This window comes from Pteropus alecto, unplaced genomic scaffold (assembly GCF_000325575.1).
Source record: "Pteropus alecto unplaced genomic scaffold, ASM32557v1 scaffold87, whole genome shotgun sequence".
In the NCBI taxonomy this organism is placed as follows: Eukaryota; Metazoa; Chordata; class Mammalia; order Chiroptera; family Pteropodidae; genus Pteropus; species Pteropus alecto.
The window spans coordinates 22959083-22976301 of record NW_006443225.1 but is presented as its reverse complement, the minus strand read 5'-3'; the positions used below and the strand labels follow the sequence as shown (position 1 = coordinate 22976301).

The 17219-nt window shown below is 49.1% G+C and overlaps 1 protein-coding gene across 1 annotated transcript in view; it reads right to left on the bottom strand.

The window, feature by feature from the left end:
* Nucleotides 1–17219, bottom strand: part of NECAB1 (N-terminal EF-hand calcium binding protein 1) — an 80994-nt gene that overhangs the window by 30625 nt on the left and 33150 nt on the right. Inside the window, exons 4-5 of the mRNA XM_015598626.2 lie at nucleotides 7630–7655; nucleotides 5687–5784 (exon numbers count right to left, since the gene is read on the bottom strand). Coding sequence (XP_015454112.1) covers nucleotides 5687–5784; nucleotides 7630–7655 — 124 coding nt within the window. The remainder of the gene's footprint in view (nucleotides 1–5686; nucleotides 5785–7629; nucleotides 7656–17219) is intronic.

Genomic DNA, 17219 nt, shown 5'->3' with positions numbered 1-17219 from the left:
ATGGACAGAGACAATGCTTAAATCTATCACCGTGCCACGTAGGATGACCCAGAGGGAGCCGCGGCCTGCGTTCGGCGCCCACACGCACTGCGCAGTCCCCGCCCCGGCCGCGGGAGCCGGGCCAGCGCTGGGCAATGGGCCATCGGGACGGTAAACATGATCCCTGACAGAATTGCAGAGTGAGTTGTGTTCAAGTCCAAAGAAACTCTTGGAACGTGTCACTGCCGGCCACACGGGAGCCCAGCTCACGCACGGCTGCAGACCACAGGAGGGACCTCCCCAGACGCGGCGTCACACCAGGGGCCACACGGGAGGTGTGGGTGCCACGTGCCACACGTCATTTCATTTTAGACTAAACCATTCAAATAAGGACTGTGACTAACTAAATACTACTATCTTTTGTTTGCAATGGAAAACAAGAAAGGAAAAAGACAACTTCAACCTGATAATAACTGATGCATGTCGGATCTGAGAGTACAACACAGACCAGTTTCCAATCCTTTCCTCTGCGGGCAGAAGAAACAAGCCCTGCCCAGCTTGATTCTCCTGAGAGGGGGTGCAGGCGGTGCTGCACGCCCCCAGAACTGTTTTCACCAACTGCTCTCTCCCTTGTGCTTCCTGGAACACCGCAAAGGCCGCTTCCTTGGAAACGGGGCTGCGACTTCACGAAGGCCACTGTCGTTCGGAGCCGCACCCTTCCACAGAGCAAGCCAGCCCTTCCGTCTAAACGAAGCGTGGATGCTGGACGCACAACTTCACGAGGCAGAAAGTTAACTCCCAGTTTCTGTTGAGAACATACGTGGTCCAGCCAGCAAGTTAAGAAAGATACATTAGAAAGAAGTTCGCGAAGGACATAAACAGCCATTCAAAACCACAGGTACATGGGCACCAAGCACAATGTCTTCTTACCTTACCTCTGGCTGGGTGGGGGTGCTCGGGCTGGGAGGACCTGTGGGGTTGTCCGGGAGTGGACCGTGTTCACACAAAGGTAGTATTCACAGGGACCCAAGAGGTTTACCCGGGGCCTCTGTCACAGCTCTAGAAACTGGTGAGTTTCTTTTTAAGTCCTCTCGCCTCAAGATTATTGGCAAGACCCCTGCCCGGTACTTGTACACTCATTCACAGAACAGTAAATAAGGTGCAACGTGGCAAACCTGACCCCGTCCGCCAAAAAGCCATCGCGTCTCTGGACACGAATGGCAGCCTCTGGCAGAACCGGCCCCCAGCCTGCCTGCTTACAGGTCAAAGGAGAGCCATGTCGGCAGACGCTTCTGCCCTCATTCTCTGTTGAAGCCCAGCTCGTCTTTGGAGCTCGCCTCCCTGAACTTCCATCTGACCGCTCTGTTAATACTGACCCTGCTTTTTCATATTTTTTTGAATGTCAAGGTTATTCACAGCCTATATCAATATACTGGCAATTAATTAAATACATTATGTGTTCACACTGTTTTATTAGTTCTGTTTTTTTTCTCTTCTGGTAAAAATATATACAGGATCTGTTAATGTTTTACAAGTTTGTATTTGTAGTATTTTGTGACTTAACCTTTTAAAAGTTGCATTTGGTATTATAAAAATTTATCTCGTTCCTTTAATACATGAGATTTTAAAATGTAGAGTCCTAATTTATTATGACCTTGAAGCACTGAAGTAGAATTTCAAAACGTATGTAACAATAGGCATAAAGTATAGCTTCAAAGTTCCGATGAGTCAGAACGCTGATGAAGCAGAAAGGGTTAGTTTTTCTGGAAGACAGATGAGATGGGCCGATTCTTCCCGAAAGTGGCGCTGGATCTCAATGTTCGAGCCCGTAACGTCAGCAGAGGAAGACCAATGGCACGTCACAGGTAGAGCAAGATGACTGACCTAGTAACCGAATCTATGTGCAAAAACCCATCATTTCCCAATATTCCACAAATCCTAAGTTAGGAATATGGAGAGGCAGACCATTTATAAAAGCGACAAAAATGTCAAATCACCTATAAATCGACTTAATGAGACATAAAAGGAAGCTTGAATAAATGGGGAAATATGTATGCCCCTTCATGGGAAGGCAGAGTATTCCCATTCTCTTAAAATTACTTTATAAGTTTCATGCAAATCCAATAAGTATTCCGATGGAAGTTTCCCTCAGAGTTGGAGAAAAAGCTCTTATGAAACTATGTAGAAATGGTAAAACAAACAAGCCAAAGAGCCGGTGTGGAAAGCCGGCAGTCGGGGTAGACCTGCACTCCGCATTTCAGACGCCCGCGTATCCGAGGACTGAGCAGCTGTGGTCCCGGCACTCGGTGAGGCCTCGCCAAGGGGAGGGACGCGGACACGCGCCCGAGTGGATCCAGCAAAGGACAAAGGTGGCGGTTCAGGGGAGGGCGCACAGCACGGGGACAGTCACACGGCCATTCGGGGGAAATCAGCTGGGCTCCTATTTGGGGGCTTCTGACCCTTGATAAACCTCCCCAGCCTCAGAAGGCACCGAGGGTTGTGCTTAGTGCTCTCGCGTACAGCAGCGTGTCTTTTGCAAATACTTCACGCTCCTAATAAGTGAAAAGCTCAGCATCCTTGGCTCGGCGTGGCCTGTAACTTGCGTTGCTTTCTAACTAGCTCCTTGGTTTCTTTGATAACAGTCGACTGTTTTTAAATTGTACGAACTTCCCTTGTTCATACTTTGCTTACGCACCATCCATGTTTTGATGTCAGCATTTTTTACTAGTCCAGCATTTACTATCACCTCCTCTGTCCATAATCTCTTTCATGTGTTCTTCACACATTGCAGTAAGCTCTGGACGCCTATTTGTTCATTGGCCTGAAATAAAATTAAAAGCAACTTTACCAGGGAAGCTGGAAATGTCCAGCCTTTGCTGATCCATAGCTGGACTCTGAAGAGCTCAACTGTTTCAAAGACCAAGTGAATCTAACAGCAGAAATTTTTGCACCACGATGCAACTTAGAATTGCCTATTTGCAACATGTTCCATGTGAGACGACATAAACCTTAAATTAACAAGTTCAAATGAGGACTGGCTGGTCTAAATCCCACGGACTTTATGACAGCTCAGGGCCTGGTGGCTGCAGACAGACGGGCGGGAGGGACACCAGCGCTGCCCCGGGCTCACAGAGTGCCCAGGGGTTCTCAGGACGCTTGACGGGCTCGTTTGCCCTTTGTGACTCCCTTGTGAGGAACGTCAGCTGAACGGAAATGACTCGATTCAAAACCGCGTACACTGCGTCGCGAAGTGGTTAGCAGTGTGCTTAGCCCGCAGGGTCTGCCGACCCCGCCAGCAGAACCGGCCCGCCCTGGAGGACCGTGTCCCCACAGCTCGGAGGAGCAGCCACCCGCGGGCCCGGGGTCCCCTCTGCCAGTGCCGGGCAGGAGTCTGGCCAAGGCCGGAGGGGGCTGCGGCTCAGACCTGCCTGGGGTCCCCCTGTCGTCCTCCCTAAACACGCTCCGTAAACGATCACTCACGTTCTCCCGTGGCTGCTCCGAAGCCCAAGGCTAATTTCCATTGGATTTTTAGCAGGGACTCGAAAGGGTTCTAATGAAACTATCAGGAAGAATGAAGCACTTGGCCGCCGTGAGCCTAAGCGGGCTCCTCACATTCTTCGGCTCCCGCATTTTGCCTGGAACGGAGGGAGCTTGGAACGATAAATCCTATGTCGTTGTTATAGTAACAGCACAGGACCCGCGGGAATTCACGATGTTTTCCCCAAATTAGAGCTCTGAGGCCTGCGGCATTTCTTCTTGCTCTTCACAGACAGACCTCGCATCCACGGGAGAGTGGGAGGTTTGACCAGCAAGAGGGACAGTGAGTCCTGCGAGGCCCAGACACCCCGTGAGGGAACGGGAGGGACGGGAAGCGGAAGAGACGTCGCCTGCAGGCTCCGGGGAGACGGCGCGGCGGGAGGCAGGGAGGCAGGCCGGCCGGCCGCGAGGGCTCATCCGCTGTCTTCCCAAAGCAGCAACGATGGGTGGAGGGTGCGCTTGTCTGAGAAATAACTTTTAGAGGAAAACCATGAAATATAGATCGATAGAGATACAGTCGTGGACCTTTCCCCAGCATCACTTGGCAAGGCGACCATGGCACCCTGAGCGATTAGCTGTTCAGCTCACGGCTGTCTCCTCCGAGCCTCAGCGACGAGGCTGAGGGAATCCTGCCAATGTTTGCGCCACACGGTACACGGCGAGGATTCGCTTGAGCATGACAGTTCTGTGTTTGCCTTGAAGTCACAAGCACGTCCTACGCTGACGACGTGGGACGTTAGCTTATCACCCCAGAGAAAGAAAGAACCAGTCGACAAACCCAACTTTTTCTGTGGAATCCCAAAGTCAGACATTCAGAGGGCTTCGGCCGCTTTCAGTTGCCACTGACCACTTGGCGTCTGACCGGAAACAGAAGCGAAGCACAATAACCCAGGAGGCCCGAGTGGACCCGGGGGTTGGGGCTGCGGGGGCAGGAGGACGGCGGACGGTCGGGACTGCCTGTCCCGAGCCCCCACCGGAGTGTAGGCTGAGCGGTCAGACCCCACTGCGCCTGTTTTCTGAAACGGCAGACAGAGCTATGGCCGGGGAAGACACAGCACAAAGGGCTGGCATTTCGTTTTCTCATGAAAGCCTGGAACAGTCGGTCCTTCCCATTGAGACAGGACTTTCATCTGGGTAAGAATGTGGAGAGACTCTTAACAAGACACGCTGGACGCTCTGAGCAGGGTCGCTGTGCTAGGCAGTGTGGCTCGAAAACGCCGGACGCCTGCGTGCCACTCAGCTCCGAGCTGTCGCACAAAGAGCCTTTCCCGTTTTGACCATTTCTTTCTGTTTTTTTAAATCACAGACCTTATCCCTGATTAAGCGGTCTGATTATATGGATCGAATACATTTTTAAGGGTCAGTGCTAAAGACCAGAGTTGGTCCTGGATGCTTCCTGCTCCCATCCCGCACCCTGTCCTCCGAGCTCCAGCGACAGGCTCGCAGGCATATTTGCGTTCATTTATTTTTCTCCATAGCTTCTGCCAATGCGTCCCGACCACTGGATCCGTGAACTAGCCCCCTCCCTCACCCTCCAGGTTCCGCCTTCCGAGCCCTCCACCCCACCTCCGAGATAGCCCTGGTATCGTCTTTTCCAAGGGCTGCATGAGTTTTCGAAGCTCTCCTTAAACCGGTGGCTGACTGGCCTGCGTTGAGGACACAGGCCCAAAGCCTCAGGTCTGTCAACGGCGTGATGGGAGGTGCGCTCGCTCCCCACCACGCCAGGGTCCCTCACCTCACCCCTCTCTCGGGGGCTCTGACTTCCGCCTCGCTGGCCACCCTGATGTCCTTGTGCGCCCTCTGCCCCTCCCGACACAGGCCCACGCACCGGCCTCTCCAGGGACCGGTTCTCGCTCTGTCTCTAATCGCTGGGGGCTCACGTCCTCCAGCAGGAAGCAGATGTGCCACCAGCTCCCCCACGGGGGGCTGCTGCTTACACACCTGCTTCCCCGCCAGGGAAGAGCTGCTCGAACAGCTCTTAGCTCGGCCTTCTCCCCATGAAGCCCAACTGTATTGTGAATGAGTAAAACAGCTCATTTAATATGAACAAAAAGAATCAGTAATAAAAACAAATGTATACTTTTGATACATTCGAAAATAGGTATGACTTTCATGAAAAATATTTTCAGAGGAGAGATTCTATAGCAAACAAACATCAGCATTTCCTTACTTTTTTTGTCTTGCTCATCGCCTTCAGGATGGAGAGATTCAGGTCTTCAAGTGCTGCTAGTACATTTTCATACTCGCCCAAGTGCTGAGAAAAATATTCTGAAAAGTAAAAATATTTTAAAAATTCATGTTTACATTAGGTAATCACAAAATAAAAGAATCAACTAATTATTTATTCCATGAATGAGTAAAACAAGTAAGATGTCAGCAATAAATGAACACTGGAAGGTTTCCAGGTGAGACTAAAGTGTCAATACATTCATTCCATTTTAAAAAATCTGGATGGTTATCATTATTCTTGAAGATATATTCTTTCCTCCAAAAACATGAAAATGTGAATCTGGACCTGTGAACGAGCCCAACCTAAGAGGAATTTCTATGAATTCATATACCGAAAAGACTTAGCACTTTGTCACTAGAGAATCAGTAGCCAGTGCAGTTCCCGCGACCTCATTTTGGGATGAGCCGCAGCTTATTATTATTGTCCCTCTTAGCGTCATAGTGGTTATGGGATTAAACTGCATGGTGAGTATAACCACATATGAGCTGCTTGAAATCACTGCAATAAATTTCAGCATGTTTGAGGGAAACTTTTTTGATTATTTAGCACTCTAGGTAGAATTACTTGTTGACACCGATATTAATAACAAATGGAAACTACCGCTGACATTTATGAGTAAATATGCAGACTTCCGAGAAGAAAGCACAGGAGAGCAATAAATCAAGCAGGAGACCGCAGAGCAGGAGACCACAGGGGCCCCGTCGCCACCCGTGCGCGCTGCGAAGTGCTCACGCTCACTCTCCTGGGCCCACCGCGTGAAGCGAGTGTCCCCGTTCAGCCTGTGCCCAGGCCCAGACGTTCTCACGCGCCGCCTCCCTCATCCACCGCCAGCTCACACACCTTCCTACGTGTCCGCCTGACTCCTAGGAGAAGAACAAGCTGCAAACTACCACTCTGTGGGGCGCCGTCTGCGGGGCGCTGTGTCCGACCACGGCCTCCGAGTGCAGCTCTGCACACTGTCGCCGGACTGCTCCACGGGCTGGACGTGCCCCTCTCGGCGCTTAGCTCTGACTGTCTCATACATACACCTCACTTCCTCTTTTTATTTCTGAAGCTCGCAGGTGTGTGGGGTACGTATATATGCACTTAAATTTGGTTATTTCTTCCTGTTAATCTTTCTCATGTAGATTTGACTGTTAGATCAGCTGAAAAAATCTAGGGGGGTAGAGGAAAGTTTGTTCCTCCCACATGAGACCAAACTTGGACAAAGATGTCACCCTACACATTTATCTTAAAGCAGAAAACTTAAAATCTTTGTTTTCAGAGAAATTTGGCTGTTTCGAATTATCTCACAATTCTCCATATTTTTTCATAACAAAGAATAAACCTCAAAAATATTTCCCTTTCCACATTCCTAGACTTTTACTTCTGTTTCCACAAAGATAAAGAAAATAAAGAGACTACTAAGTTAGGAATTTGTAAAGATTTCTTTCCCCATGAATCCCTTGTTCTGCAAGTGGCATTTAAAACTCCAGGATGGTCCAGGCAGGTGTGAGACAAGGTTGTTTTCACATGTGGAGGGGTCCGCTTTGCAAAACAGTAACAAAGGCTCTGCACGACATGTCCTGAAGAGCTGAACAATGCTGCGCTCAAACACCAATTTAGAAAAACATTCAAGAGAATTTGCTCTTGTGAAACTACACCAACTTCAGTGAGAATTCTTCTCCTGTTAACAAATTAACGAGGCCCAACTCTGTCCACAGTGAAATACATGCTGGGGCAAAACTTACTGATAAAGAAATCCCTTGAGTTCGCGATGATCTGTTATTTTATTCCAGGACTCCTGATCTGTGACGCTGTTTCGCGGTTTGCGGAAACAGACGACAGCGTTCTTTTTCATTCTAAAGCAAGTAACGGGTTTGATCGGTTTTAAAGAAACTTACCACATAGTTCTTCTGTGTCGAGATTGCTGAAAAGGTGGGAAAAAAACAAAGTATTACTTTGGTAACATTTTAAAAGTTTTTAGATGGCTAAACACAGTTAGCCCCCGCAATCCCGGCCGTAAGCACTGACATGATTATGTCAGAGCCGTCTTTGCACAGACCATCCTGGGTCTGTGTCCCCAGCACCAGGTGGGGGCGTGGTGAGCCGGCCACAGCACAGCCTCTGGGGACGAGTGCCGAGTTCCAATCCTGGCTCCACTGGTCACGTCCGTGAGCCAGGTCGTGTCTGCATTTTGGGGCCTCAGGGAGATGAGGATAGTTTCTCTTTCACAGAAATGCCACGGGATTTAAATGAGTTAATACATACACAGCAGATCAAAGAGTAAGTGACACAAAGTAAGCATTTAGTAAACGTTAGTTATCGCGACTCCCGCCTTGGTAGAACTGCTAAATTCAGCCTTTGAGGTAAGTCTGATGACATTTCAAATGATTTCTAATACATAATAAAGAGTTGCAAGGCTCAATGTTTGTGTGTATGCAGCAGACTCCCACTACCCTATGAAGACAAATGTGATACATCCGGATGAGATGTCAGCAGACATGGCACATCCTTATCGGAGGAATAAGTCCTGACGGAGGCCACGGCGTGGTGCAGGAATGTGAGGGCGGTCCTACGTCACGTGACTCGTCAGTAGGCCTGACAGGTGACACTGAATTATTCTTTCCTCTGATACCTTTGTCATATTAAATTAATTCTAGACATAGTCCAATCTAGTCCCTCTAGTGAGTCTGAGTACAAAATCAAATAATTTTATTACAAAAATGGAAATTATAACCATACCCAATGAGCAACTGGGGCTGTTTTAATAGTTTTATTAAAAATTAATAATACTGGAAAATTTTAAAATAAAATCTTGTTTTAAAAAATGTTTTGCCATAAAAATAACAGCTCTGAGAAAAAATCTAAATTATTCTATTATTTTAAACTATAGGTTAATTCTACTGTGGACAGTTTGGCATACAGAAAGCACTCAATAAATAACTGTAGAATAAACAAATGAGTAGGAAATAGCATAAACTGAAAATAACACTCGATTATGTGACTGATGTGTTCTCACTATTGAAGGCAGTTAAAGCTAAATTTTGTTTTAAATCTTTTGCTGTAAAAGACTGAAGACCAGTCACAGCTAGTCTCATAACAAGAAGAACACTCTAAAACACTGATTGAGGCTTCCAGAACTACCACAGCTTCATCTAGAGATCAAGCAAAGTTCACAGATTACATCTACTATGACATAATTACTGCGGTTTCCACTTGGATGACAATGAAATGTGTTCTTTTCTGGCTTTTAGAGATATCAAGAGCACGTTTAAGCACACAGTAAAATGATTGCTCCTGGAATTTCAGTGTTAACCCGAAAGCTCTTTTGTCCTACTAAGCTTAGAAAAGCATTAGACACCAGAGGCCATACGTGGCCATCCACATTGACAACACGCATGCCAGCAGCAGCCGTGACGATGCAGGCTGTGAAGTCCCTGGAATCATTCCAGTTCTGAAAGGTTGTCTTACATAAGACACATCAAAATCAAACGCCATCCTGGCTATGCTCAGTGCTACATTGAGCTGGCATGCAGATAATTAGGTATCATTTTGTGGTAATTAAGGATATGCCACTTTTCGTTCACTGAGCCCAGCTTGATCGCTGCTTCACAGAATGTAGGATGCACCAGGTGGCATTCATTCTGTGAGCCTCTGTGGTCTCCCAGCAATTCAAAGGGAGACGTAAGCGTTACTTTGCTGCTTTCAACAATCACCCAGGGAAAATCTACTTTAAAGATTAAGAACAGAGACAACACTCAAGAAAAAATATCCTGCTGTTTGGAGCAAAAACCATCGCTCATTTTGAAAAAGTCTGTCTACAACTTTTACCAGAATAGTTGTCTTCGATTTTTCATAAAGACAAAAATATATATATATATCTCCCAAGAAAATAAAAAAAAATCAAGTGAAAGTAGTTATACTTCAAATATTTTCTTAGTGCTAAATATGACTTGAAAATTGCATAGTTGTCACTTAAATAGATACCGCTGTACCTTCTGGTTTCAAAACAAATTTTTTTCAATTAATGTTATTTATTAATTGTCTATTTGCACAAAACGCTGTAATCAATGGGAGAGAAATCAGTGCCTGCTTTCAAGAAGCATTATTTATTTATTTTTTTGGAAGAACAAAGATAAACACCTGCAAAAATGAAAATGTGCCCATGAAGCAGCATGTCGATAAGTTCCATTAATGATAGTCAAAATAAATGATCAGTGCCAGAATCGTGCGTGGTGCGTGTTTTGGAAACATGATTCAGTGTCCCCGTCTGCTTCTACCCACGGCACTTGCCATGACAGCTCTACTTCTGGGCTACTACGTCTTGGAGAAGCAATGACAAGACAGGCCACAGACGGGACGGGGCTGCGACTGTTAGCTTTACGTGCCACCCTGGCTGGTTCACAGCGCCCAGATATGTTGTCAAACATTATTCCGGATGTTTCGGTGACAGTGTTTTTGGATGGAGTTAATATTTAATTGGTGATGTGTGAATAAAACACATTGCCCTTCCTAATGTGGTGGGCCTCACCCTATCCGTTGAAGACCAAACAGAAAAAAACTGAACTTCCGCAAGCGACTGGGACTTCTCTAGCAGATGGCCTTTGCACTTGAACTGCACCCCTGGGACCCCGGCCTGTGAGCCCACCCTGCAGCTGCTGGACGCCCTGCCCTCCATAACTGCACGAGCCAGCTCCTTACATGGAATCCCTTCCACGTAAAGACACATGCTGTTGGTTCTGCTTCCCCAGGGAACCCTAACGTGAGGCCAGATTCTTGATTTTTGAAACTCAGGCGCCTGGACCCAGGTAAGAGAAAAGCCTTAGAAAACTACAACTCAGTAAGGGCTAAGCCTCCCAGCGGCCAGCTGAGGAGACGCCCTGGAGGAAAGGAGGGAAACAAAGGGGCGGTGAAGAAAGCCTGGGGCCAGATGTCGCCTTTCCCGGGGAGGCCGTCTGCCCTGCGCTGCCCCCGCTCCAGGCCCGTGTGGCGGAACTGACAAGCGGAGGCTCCGTGACGATGTCCAGGCAGAGACGCTGACCTCGGGCACCGAGACGGACGCACAGACACGCGCTCGCTGGGCGCGGCAGGAGGGCCGAGGCAGCGTCACGGGCAGCGTCACCCTGCGAGAAGGTCTGGGAACACTCAGGGCGCCCTACGTGGCACAGGGAGCCGGTGGACAGGAAGAGGGAGACGCAGGGGCCTCCCGGGACTAGTGACCGCAACCGGGCCAAACGGAAGACGGCAGCGCAGGTGCGCCATGGAGCGCGGACCCGGAGGAGGGGACGCCCTCCTTTCTAGAGGGTTCTGCACGCAGTCTGGCCGGGGACTGACCCGCAGCCCGGAGTGGAGCAAAGTGACCCAGAGCTGACGGAGGTACAATTCCCACGGCCCAGCGGAATGGACGCTCAACACGGAAATTCAGTTAGTTTGCACTAAAAACGGGGACCTCTCCCGTTGGCATCCGCCTGAGCTCCTGGTCTGCCCGCGCTCGGAGCGAGGCAGCGGGCGGCGCAGAGCAGAGCTGGCTCCGGGGACCGCGCTGCTGGGCATTCGCTTATCTCCTCTGAACTCAGGTTTCTCAAACGTAAAACAAGGGCGTTAGATCAGAAACGCTCTGCAGAAGCGAGGTTTCTCCTTTCCTTGACATAGATTGTCAGTGACCTAAAATGTAAAAGGAAACACCCAGCTTGGAAAACAGTACTTCTGTCCAAAAATTATGCTAAATTTTGTATTTGCTTATTTTCAAGCCCACCGCCAGTGCTTGATAAATACTTGTGTAGGTGAAATGTCATGAACCGGCCAGGAAAACGAAATACAGTAGAAATGCCAGAATGCAATTAGAATGAAGAGCAAAACGAAACTCAAAGGCTGGAGAGCTCTTACCACCCGGTCTAACTTGAGTGAGACCAGGATAGACACGGTCTTTGCCCACCAAGCGTGGAGGCAGATCAGGGCGAGGGAGAGGCAGACCAGGCCGAGAAGGAGATTCAGGGACAGAAGACACAATTCCGTTATTTCTACTGACATTTTTGAAATAATGGGCAAATGGCAATTCTCTCTATTTGATTCTTGATGAGTCCACAGGAGGGGCCTGGATCAATTACCTTTTCCAGTAATGGCATTCGATTTCCTCGGCCTACACTATTTCGTGAAATGATTGACCTTTGGCCAATCACGACATTTTGAGACAGGCGACCTCCATCAACACATGACCCAGAAGTTTCTCGTGTTTCGAAACTATTTTTAAAACAGTCAGTCTCCTACTAATAGCTTTCAGACAATATGATTTTTATTAGGAGGTAAGTTGTTCAGACAGTGGCGTGTTGAATCGCATTTTGTCACCAAGAACGAGCTACTGTAAAGGTCCCGGGTAGGACAGGCCGAGGGGCAGAGAGCCAACGGATAAGACTGGCTTCCCACGGTCCCTGGTCACAGTCAGTAGGCACCCCTGACCCACTTCCACAGGATAACTGGCAACAGCTTTTTATCCATCAATATGCCGACTTCCCATAACTATGAAGTAATATTCACCTTCATACATAATGCATGGCACAGGGTCTCCTCTGTAAATTACTAATAATTACTTGTTGAAGAAATAAACGAATAAGTAGGTAACAAGTGACTAACTTCTTGGAGGCTGCAGTCTCAGCTGGAATAATAATCGGCGAGTTTGACATTCTGAATTTTTACTTGAAAACTATTCACAATCCAAAAAAAGAAAGAAAAAGAAAAAATAGAAACTTGGTGCCAGCCTCATTTCCACATCTATTACGTTCAAGCTGACAGCGGTGAGGGTGGGTTAGGGTCGGGGAAATATTCAAGCAAATGATCGAAACCCTATGGCAGATTCCTAATTGTTCTGAATCACTGTTTTGAATCTAAAAGCAATTAAAAATTGATGCCCGGAGAAACTTAAAAGTAAAGTTGAACCACTGCACCCACCGGCGAGTGAGCCGGGGCAGCAGCGCATGGTCTGCGTGCACCGGCCAGCTTTCCTCCTGAACGGTTTCCTTCACTGCCAAAGCCTCTTGCTATTTCGTCTTTTTTCTAAGAAACCTTTTATGATCAGAAAAGAGAATATAATACTTTATGCAGAAGTTTCTTTTTAAGTATTAGAGAGTTTCTGCATAAAAATGCAGAACCATGAAATATATTGGGACAGAACAAAATTCTTAATTTGAAAATGTTTTGAGCTTGTTAAAAGAAGGAAGTCATCCACGTTTACATCTCAACATTACATTTCATAGCTTTTACTTCACGGGAATAGATAACTATTTTACAAGGGGAAAAAAGCCTTTGAAATAACCTTTGTCTTGTTGAGAGTCCAAAGCCAGATTTATCGTTTACTCCGTCCCCAATGAAAAGAGTCAGTTCCCTTTTTTATTGACAGGACTGCTCAGTGGCTTCGCCCTTTCTGTGGTCTGCCGGGTCCCCTCTAAGTCACCCCCGCAGTGCACCTCTGCCTTCCATGCATCCAATCGCTGTACCCACTTCCCGCAGCCGTCAATCAACTGCCCGAGCACTGCTGACCGCGCTCCGCCCGGGCGACCGCGAGGGGCAGCGGGGAACCACGCCCTTGCCTCAGGGGGGTTCGCAGTTTAGATCTGGAGACGAGAGGAACGTGCTGATGAAACATCGAGCAAAAAGCAGGGGGTGATTTTATGGAATTATGTGATGCCTTATGAAAGCATAAACTATAATTACAAAAATCTGAAGACGACAATCAAGAGAGCAGGAAAAGTTGGTGGATGCCTCCTCCTCCTCCTCCTCCTCCTCCTCCTCCTCATCCTCCTCATTTTGTGGCCGGTGTTTAAACGCTGTGAAATGCGTTTTTTCATTGGCTCCAGTTTACAGCCAGTGAAACTGAGGTTCAGTGCAGAGCGGTGACCCCGCAGCCCTCCCCGCTGGACCACGGAGGGACGTCAGCCCCGCCTGGGCCAGCTCTCTCCACGGCACCGCACTGCTTCGCAGGGAGCTGGATGGACCCGGGTGCCCCGGAGGCTTCAGCTGGTGGAGGCAGGGGCGGGGCGGGGCGGGGCGGGCAGCGCACAGACAGCTGGACTGACGGACAGAGGCGGGGGTAGGAGCTGGAAACTGCGCGCTGAGCTGGGACATGCACGGCACGGGCAGGCCCTGGGGACCGATGGAAAGCCGGGACCGATGGAAAGCCAGGACCTCTGCCCTCACCTCTGCCTCTGTGGGGTTTGGACAGGGGAGGTCAACACGGACGGAGTCAGCCCCGAACAAACACGGAACTGCGGCTGGCGCGAGGGCTGCGGGGAGCGAGGCACGCGGCAGCCGGACGCCGAGCGAGAGGCGCAGCCTCACCGCGAAGGTCAGGCCCGGCTTCCGGCAGACACGGAGGGGCGCTGCTGCCGGGAGCACGGAAAAGGGGACAGGGGACCGCGCTCCGGCAGGTGGTAACGGTGGCTACAGGGAATGGGACGGGTGGACAGCAAGCGGGGAGAAGAAAGAAAGAAGAAAGTTCTCTGTGATTGAAACAGAGTGCGGCGCACACTCGAAGTGTAGCAACCAAATGCGACTGGTAGTTACCACCAGGAGGTGGCATTGCGGGCATTCTTACGCTTTTTAAGAAATGATTTCTATGGTTTGAAATCTTTTTTACAATAAGCACGAGTTACTTTTATTGTAGGGGAAAGTATTTTCCTCAAGAGATTGCTTTCAAAAAAGAGATCCATTTCAAAAGTAAGCAATGACTTACAGATTGTTTTTAATCTACATTTAGCTCAAGAATTCTGAGATCTTGAGGCATCATAGAGAAACACAACTGTAACTGTTCCACCTGCTGACCGTTCCTGAGAATCACGTAGCTGCAAAGAGAAGAAGCTTGTACATAGGTAGCGGTGACAACAAAGAGAATGAGACGGGTCCCTGGGATAAATAAGCCCGGGGGGAAGGGACAGAAGTGGCTGGCGCGTTGGACATGGGAGATGGGGGATGGGAAAGAGGGATCAGTCCGGGGTGGGAACGCGTATTTTAAAAAGACTGGGGTTAAAATTTCATGGAGCGGATTTCACCCCGCTGGCGGATAATGGAGAGACAGAAAAAGAGCACTGCATTTACGTGAATAAATAATTCACCCAGCTTTCTCAGCAGACGGTTTTAATTTTGAGTCCTAATCGATCGTGAGTCACCGCGTGCATCACAGCCGATGGAAAGAGAGTGCTCAGTTAAGATCAAAAGAGAGTTCGAGTTCTTTCCTGAAGGGAAGAGATGACAGTCAGAAAATAGTTCTCTAGATAAGACTAAAAACAGAAAAAGATCTGAAAAAGTTTGAGAGCGAAGGCCTTTGATCCGACCGGTGGGAGGAAGGGCTCCGTGAGCGCCCCGAAGAACAGAGGACACGTGGCAATCGCAAGGTGACGGGGCGGGGCGGTGAGGGCCCGAGTCCACACGTGGAGGACGAACTCCAGGTAGAAAGGCAGGCCAGAGGGAGGAGAATGTGCAGGAATGGAAGTAACGTCCACAGAGAAGAAGAAGAACATTCTACATTGTAGCAACGCCCACGCCGTAAAATCCTACATAATAGATACACAAAAGAGCAATAAAGGCAGCCGTGAAAGCAACGACCTCTCCAGCGCTCCTCCAGATAAGGTCTGCCCTGCCGGGGCGAGCCGCCACCTTCCGTCAAGGATGATATGCCTGAAGCGATTTTCTAAGAAGCCTTGGAATATTGTGATTTCTGATATTACACGATAAATAGCTAAAAATCCAAAAACCGACTGAGGTGGCCTGGCGAGGAAAGAGCGAGCTTCGTCTCGGGTGGCCTGGGGTCCGAGGCCCTGACACGTGTCGTTTGTGCAACCTTGGGCAAGTTACTGAACTTTCTGTATCAGCCTCCTTAACTGCAGGCTAGTAAAATACTTTTAATTTGTTTTTGTGTGTGTGTGTGTGAAGATTAAATTAGATAATGTAAGTAAGTGCCTGGCACACAGTAATTCAACAAATGAATTTCCTAATTCAATTAAAAATTAAACATTTCCTTTAGAAATTAATTTTTTTTTTAGGAATTATATATGAACTCCCTTTATAAAACATTTGGCCTGCCTACCTCTTTGTCAGAGAAAATTGGAACCAAATATTTTTTTTCAGATATTATAACTAAAGAGAAATCATTTCCATGTCACTGGAAAAAAAATCCCCTTAAAATTCTTTCCAAGTCCCTAAACGAATGGCGATCTTAATTATAAAGCAAGTTTTGTTTGTTCCTCCTCTTGCTCCCTGCAGGACAGTGCTCAGCCCCACCGCACTCGGCATCCCCAGCAGCCCCGCCGGGGGAAGGGGCGCCAAGGAAATGCCTCCCCAACAGGGAAGTTAACGAAGCTCTCAGGAAATGGCCACGTTTTCTCTCTGCATCTCGACGAGCTAGAGATGCTTGAAGAAAGTAAATGGGCTTCAGAAATTACGAAGTGAAAGCTACATCTAAAAAATGAGTGAATGATAAGGAAATTTGGTAGCCACAGGTTAGTTCTAATGGCCAAATAGAATCGATAACTGAAGGCCTGGCTATGATTAGAATGAGTCTGATGAGACTAAGACTTCTGTTCTCTGTCATCAGAAATGTGTCAAAAGAGCATCTGTGCAGGGTGTGCCCCAACGGCGTTTCTCTTGGCCATGCACAGTCTGACTTTCAAATTCTTGATAAATGCGAATAACGCAGCATGTGAGAACCACCCAGAGTGTCGATCATCGAGCAGGGCCTGCTCTCTCAGCCAGCCTAAGTCGGCAGTCCCTGAGGACACACAGACCTGGCAGGACCACAGGAGCAAAGAGGTGGTGCGACAGGCGCGATCCTAATAGTTCGAATATAGAGAACACGAACACCGCGGACAGCTGATCCGACAGACGGTCAGGACGAGTGCGCGGAGCGCGCCAGGACGCTGGACAGCTCCATGGAACCGGCCTCCCACGGAGACCAGGCTTTCTGGCGTCAGCCTCCCCACGGCCGAGCTGCGGGGCTCCTGACTGACCGCACACTGCGGGGACGCTGGACGTCCAGCCCCAGCAAGCCGCTGGCCTCCCCGCGGAGGCGGGTCATCTTCCCCTGAACTCGAGCCGGTGAGGCAAGTCCTTGAGGCTGCGAGGAGGTTACCGACGCGCCCAGGACTCGGGCTCCGCGTGCCCGGCCCCTGCTCCCGCGCCCTGACACACACCCAGGCCTGCTGCTCGGCGACCTGCAAGCTGGCCCCGCGCTGTGGCCGCTGGGGAGCGGACCGAGCGTCTGGCAGGCTGTCTGCCAACACCACTTCTGACGACAACGCCATAACCATCTCAGGGGCCTCTGACATCCCGAGAAGTCAGGAACCTCACGAACGGGCCGTTTTTCAACTATTCATCGGCTCGAGTGAAGTGGATTTAATCCTTTGACTTTTCCTGCTTGTTCGAGGGACGTCCGCCCCGCTGCAGCCCAGAGCACGTCCCCGGCGAGTGGCCCATGGCCCGCGGCCACCCGCGCTCCGCAGCGGGA